A 6435-nucleotide genomic window follows, 5' to 3' on the forward strand; every position below is an offset into this window, starting at 1 on the left:
TGGAACTGTATAAAATGCTGGTTAGGCCACAACTGGAATACTACATGCAGTTCTGGTCACCAAATTATAGAAAGGATGTGATTGCACTGGAGAGGGTGTAGAGATTTACCAAGATGCTGCCTGGGCTGGAGGGTCTGAGCTATGAGGAAAGATTGGATAGGCTGGGGTTGTTTTCCTTGAGGCAGTGAAGGTTGAGAGGGGACCTGAGAGAGGTGTATAAGATTATGAGGGGCATTGACATGGTGGATAGGAAGGCACTTTTTCCATTAGGAGGGGTCAATAACCAGGGAGGATAGATTTAAGTTAAGAGGTAGAAGGCTAAGAGGGGAGTTGAGGAGAAATTGTTTCACCCAGAGGGTGGTGGGAGTCTGGAACTCACTGCTTGAGGGTGGTTGAGTCAGAAACTCTCATAACATTTATGAAGTATTTAGATAGTCACTTGCATTGCCATAGCCTCCAGGACTATGGGCCAAGCTCTGGAAAATGGGATTAGTATAGTCAGATCTTTGTTGACCAGCACGGGCACAATGGGCCAAATGGCCTCCTTCTGTGCTGTAGACATCGATGAGTGAGTCAAGTAAAACGCATTAAAACTTTTAAATCCACAGTCCAACTTACAAGTAATATATTTAATGTGGAAAAATGTCACAAGGGACTTCAGAGGTGCAAGGAAAGATTGGCCATAAAATGTCTTTAAGGAAAGCAAGAGGGGGGGAAGGCACTTATTTTAACTGAGTATGGTAACATGTAGATTCAAACATATATAAAAGGGAGGAAGAAGGCATGACATATTATCAATGCTTACTTTATCCACAAGACAGCACAATCCAGTGAGCTGCAGTCCCAAATAACTTCTAATTCTAAATCCTGGAGAAGGCAAAGAAAATATCTGTAGCCATCATCAGAAAAGGTTCAAGGCACTTTCATCCTAGATACACAGGTAGTGGAAAAGGATTGTCATGCATTTAGACAATGCCTGTCATACCCTCAGGATATCTTGAGGAGCCTCACAGTCAATGGAGTACTTTTGAAGAGTTAAGGAAAGCATGGCAACCAAATTGAGCATAGCCAAGTATGCTAAAAGCAATTAGATAAGTAACCACAATCTGCTTTCCATGATTTTGGTTGAGGGATAAAGTTGGCCAAGATAAGAAGAGAACTCCTCTTCAAATAGTTCCATTAGATCTTTTACACCCACCTGAGGGGATTAGTAGTGGCCTTTGTTTAACTTTTCATTTGGAAGATGACACATCTCAGTGCCACATTGAAGCATCAGGCTCAGGTCTCTGGAGTGGGATGTAAATCTTTTCGCGTAGACCTGAGTGCTACTGTTGAGCCAAGAATGACTCTTTCTTCAAATTCATTACCTTCACTGCCAGTTCTTGAATGTCACTTTCTGACAAGGATACTCTTTTAGATCATATAACAGAAAAAAGGCAACTGCAAGATAATACTAAAATCACAGCCTTCTCTCAAAGGACAATTTTTAAAGTGATTTACCTAGATAACACTTCTCCAAAGACAATATGCATTTCACACAGCTGAGGAACAGCATGTTTATTCGTCCTCAGTAAAGCTTTTTTTTGAATGATATATCCTTATGATTAAATATGTGCATTGGTATTGCCTTCTGTATATCAGCAATGGACACTAAAAAAAACTTCAAAAGCTACATAGAAAATGTCTGTACTGCCAGAAAGTCCAAAATCCCAAACTTTGATCGAATAAATCAATACAAGGTCACAAGTGACCTTTAAAAAACACAACCACTCAATATTTGTACTAGAATTGCTGATATGCCCACCATAAGAATCTGTGTCTTCCAAGTTCAGTTAAGTAGGCCACATTGCCGTTCACACTTCCAAACCATGTGCAGGTTTTGACTTGTGCCAAAATTGGGAGAGCGGTCTCAGACTACTCAAGCAACAACCTGACATAGTCATACTCACAGAATCATACCTTACAGATCATGTCCCAGACACCACCATTACTGTCCCTGAGTATGTCCTGTCCCACCCAGGCCCATCAGAGATGGTGGCACAGAGGATACGGTCAGGAGGGAGTTGCCCTGGGAGTCCAACATCTACTCCAGCCCCATGAAGTCTCATGGCATCTGGTCAAACATGGGCAAGGAAACCTCCTGCTGATTACCATGTACCGCGCACCCCTGTCAGCTGACGAATCAGTGCTCCTCCATGCAGAACACCACTTGGACAAAGCAAGGGCACAGATGTAATCTGGGTGGGAGAGTTCAATGTCCATTGTTCAAAAATGGACAAAAGAGCTGAACTCCAGAGGAGGTGAGAATGACTGCTCTTGACATCAGGGCAGCATCTGACCAAGGGTGGTACCAAGGAGCCCCAGCAAAACTGGAGTCAATGGGAATCAGGGGGAAACTCTCCATTGGTTGGAGTCATACCTGGCACAAAGGAAGATGGTTGTGGTTGTTGGAAGTCAGTCATCTCAGTTCCAGGACATCACTGCAGGAGCTCCTCAGGGTAGTGTCCAAGGCCCATCTTGAGCTGCTTCAATGATCTTCCTTCCATCATAAGGTCAAAAGTAGGGGTGTTCGCTGATGATTGCATAATGTTCAGCACCCGTCGCGACTCCTCAGATACTGAAGCAGTCCATGTCCAAATGCAGCAAGACCTGGACAATATCCAGGCTTGGGCTGACAGGTGACAAGGTGCATTCGCGCCACTCAAGTGCCAGGCAATGACAACCTCCAACAAGACAGAATCTAACTATCACCCCTTGACATTCAATTGCATCACTGAATCCCCCACTAATCAACATCCTAGGGGTTACCATTGACCAGAACCTGAACTGGACTAACCATATAAATACAGTAGCTACAAGAGAAGGTCAGAGGCTAGGAATCCTGCAGCAAGTAACTCACCTCCTGACTCCCCAAAGCCTGTCCACCATCTATAAAGGCACAAGTCAGGAGTGTGATAGAATGCCCTCCACTTGCCTGGATCAGTGCAGTTCCAACAACACTCAAGAAGCTTGACGCCATCTATGACAAAGCAGCCGCTTGACTGGCACCCCTTCTACAAGCTTTACTCCCTCCATCACCAAACAGTGGCAGCAGTGTGTGTCATTTACAAGATGCACTGCAGAAACTCACCAAGTTTTCTTAGGCAGCACCCTCCAAACCCACAACCACTACCATTTAGAAGGACAAGGGCAGCAGATACATGGGAACACCACCACCTGGACATTCCCCTCCAAGCCAATCACCATCCTGACTTGGAAATCTATCACCATTCCTTCACTGTCACTGAGTCAAAATCCTGGAACTGCCTTCCTACAGCATTGGGGGTGTACCTACACCACAGGGACTGCAGCGGTTCAAGGCAGCTCACCACCACCTTCTCAAGGGCAATTAGGGTTGGGCAATAAATGCTGTCCTAGCCAGTGTCACCACATCCTGTAAATGAATAAAAATAAAGTACCCTTGGTCTCCCTGATAGCTTTCGACTACCCAGACTGCAGACCATCAACAATGCCCATTGCAGATATTTTAGTGAAATATAAAACACTTTGGGACTTTGTTCAGGCAATTGGAATGTAGATTTGAAACATTGTCAAATTCCTGGGTACATCATAGTCTTGTTCTGTCCTCTAACACATCCCTTCCAGAAATACGAACATACGTACGAATGAGGAGGAGTAGGCCACTCGGCCCCTCAAGCCTGCTGTACCACTCAATAAGATCATGGCTGATCCAAACGTAACTTCAACCCCACATTCCTGCCTACCCCCAATAACCTTTCACCCCCTTGTGAATCAAGAATCTATCCAGCCAAGCCTTAAAAATATTCAAAGACTCTGCTTCTATTGCCTTCTGAGGACGAGAGTTACAAAGACACTCAACCCGCAGAAAAAAATTTCTCCTCATCTCTGTATTAAATTAATGGCCCCTTATTTTTAAACACTGACCCTTAGTTCCAGATTCTCCAAGAGGAAACATCCTCTCCACACACCCACCCTGTCAAAACCCCTCAGGATCTTAAAGGTTTCAATTAAGTCACCTTTTACTCTAAATTCCAGTGGATACAAGCCTAACCTGTCCAGCCTTTTCTCATAAGACAGCCCACCCATTCCTGGTATTAATCTAGTAAATCTTCTTTGAACTGCTTCTAATTTGCATCTTTCTTTAAATAAGAAAACCAGTACTATATACTGCAGACACAATATTCTAGATGTGGTCTCACCCATGCCCTGTACAACTGAAGCATAACCTCTCTACTTTTGTAATCAATTTCCTTCACAATAAATGATAATATTCTATCAACTTTCTTAATTACCTGCTGTGCCTGCAATACTAATCTATTGTGATTCATTCACTAGGACACACAGATCCCTCAGAATCTCAAAGTTCCTCAACCTCTCACCATTTAAATAATAAGCTTCTTTATTATTATTCCTACCTCACATCTGCCCACATTATTCGTCATTTGCCAGATCTTGGCCCACTCACTTAATCTATATCGTTTTGTAGCTTCCTTATGTCCTCTTTACAATTTGCTTTCCTACCTTTCGTTGTGTCATCAGCAAATTTAGCAACTGTTCCTTTGGTCCCTTCTTCAAAGTCATTTCTATAAATTGTAAAAAGTTGAGGCCCCAGCACTGATCCCTGGGACACTTGTCACATCCTACCAACCAGAGAAAGACCCATTTATGCCAACTCTCTGTTTCCTGTTAGCTAGCCAATCTTCTATTCATACCAATGTTACCCCCTACACCATGAGCTTTTATTTTCTACAATAAGCTTTGATATGGCACTTTATAAAATGCCTACTGGAATTCTAAGTACAGTACATCCACCGGTTCCCCTTTATCCAGATATGATTTTAAAAAGTAAACTACCAATACAGAAGTTCTTAAAATCAGCTTCAATTGAAATTTGGGATGCAGTATAAGTCAACAGAAAACAAAACAATCTGAAGATCCATTATGTAATTTTTTTAAAACTTACGTTTCAAAACAACGGTCCACATTATCCGACATGAGAAGTAGCATACACAGCTGTTCCAATGCTATTAGCTGCATGTCCCTTTCGTCTCCCTGGCCCATTTGTAGCCATTCCAACAAAGTGTCCGGATCCACATCGGCCATGGCGTGATCTCTTCAAAACGTGAGTATATTTCCCCAATGTTCTCCTGGAACGGAGAGACTGGATAAGAAAGTCACCGGGAAAAGAAAAGATCGCCGTATTTCCACAACTGGTCCGAATGAACCTGATCAAAAGGGAAGTAAACGTAACAGATGCTGTTCCTGTGTAATGCTTTGTATTTAGGTGCATCAATTCCCCCCAAATTCCAAATTAAAAAGTTTGAATAATCAGACAGCATTTTTCACCCGAAATTAATGCACTTTCCCTTCGGTCGTTAGACCGGAACCGCCATTTAACACAGATTTCGGACTAAAGCTGATTGAAGTCCCGCTTTAATATGACACACGAGGCCAAGGCTCCTGAAAGTCTGCTCAGTGACCGCCTCTCAGCGCCGAAAACACGGAGCAGGCACACAGGCCCTGCTGGAAGGTCACGACTGACGGCCCATTTACAAGCTTAAAAAAACCTGAGTCACCCGAGCGGCCTCGGCCTCGCTTCACCTCCCAGCGGACACAAAGACACTCATTCAGGCCTGGCTCAGGGACCGGGCAGGAACAAGCCACCTTGCGACCCTGTTGCCTCCTCCCTTCAACCGGCGCTGCTCGGTACCGCCGAGGAGAGCAGTGGAAGGAGAATCCCTCCACCGAACACCCGAGCCGATCTCAAACGCCAGGCCCCGAGTGGCCTGCGGCTAAATTTTGACCATTAGCCCAGAGGCCTAGCGTGATCAAGCTGGCTGCCTAAAGCAGGAAATTCCGGCGTAATGGGCCTGAAAGCAATTCCCTTCCCTTCCAACGGCGGCATTTTGTGCCTCACTCACCGCACTCGGGGGGCCTTTCTATCCGCGGCTCAAGGGTAGAGCGGCTTGAAGAGAACTGCGGCACCACATCCTCCACATTGACTGAGTATTAATAGCTGGGTTCAGGAGGCTAAGAGCAGCTCAACATCTTGCAGCCGGCTCCAGGGCTCTAAGCACCGAATGCGGAGGAGGAGGAGCGTCTGTTCCTCCCCTTCACCCAGGGAGCGACACTAAAATACCATGGTCTCCCACAAGCGTCAACCCTTCAGCGTTTCTTCCTGTGTTGATGTTTATCTCAGATAAATAAATAATAACCTTGCTTTGAAATACATCCTGGCAAAGTATAAAAATGAGTACATTTTAATAACAAAGACAGTGAGAGAAGAGTGTGAGACCTTAAAGGACGTTGAGAGCAGCTGATTGGTGAGTTTTTCTAGTCTTTAAAGTAAAAGTAGAGTCTTTAGTTTGTGTTTAGATCTCTAGTCTTTTTTTCTCTTTTTCTTAAAGATAGCTT

At 44.3% G+C, this 6435-nt stretch overlaps 1 protein-coding gene across 4 annotated transcripts in view; it reads right to left on the reverse strand.

Moving 5' to 3' along the window:
* Positions 1-6127, reverse strand: part of hectd1 (HECT domain containing 1) — a 176947-nt gene extending 170820 nt beyond the window's left edge. For 2 of the 4 annotated variants that reach the window (XM_041213934.1, XM_041213932.1), the window contains exons 1-2: positions 5943-6126; positions 4985-5246 (exon numbers count right to left, since the gene is read on the reverse strand). In XM_041213934.1, the coding sequence (XP_041069868.1) occupies positions 4985-5124 (140 nt within the window). In that variant the 5' untranslated portion in view covers positions 5125-5246; positions 5943-6126. Of the gene's footprint in view, positions 1-4984; positions 5247-5942 lie in introns of all 4 variants that reach the window. The other 2 variants (XM_041213936.1, XM_041213933.1) reach the window with 2 other exon arrangements.
* Positions 6128-6435: the final 308 nt, after the last annotated feature.

The sequence above is a fragment of the Carcharodon carcharias genome, chromosome 20 (assembly GCF_017639515.1).
Source record: "Carcharodon carcharias isolate sCarCar2 chromosome 20, sCarCar2.pri, whole genome shotgun sequence".
NCBI classification, from domain to species: Eukaryota; Metazoa; Chordata; class Chondrichthyes; order Lamniformes; family Lamnidae; genus Carcharodon; species Carcharodon carcharias.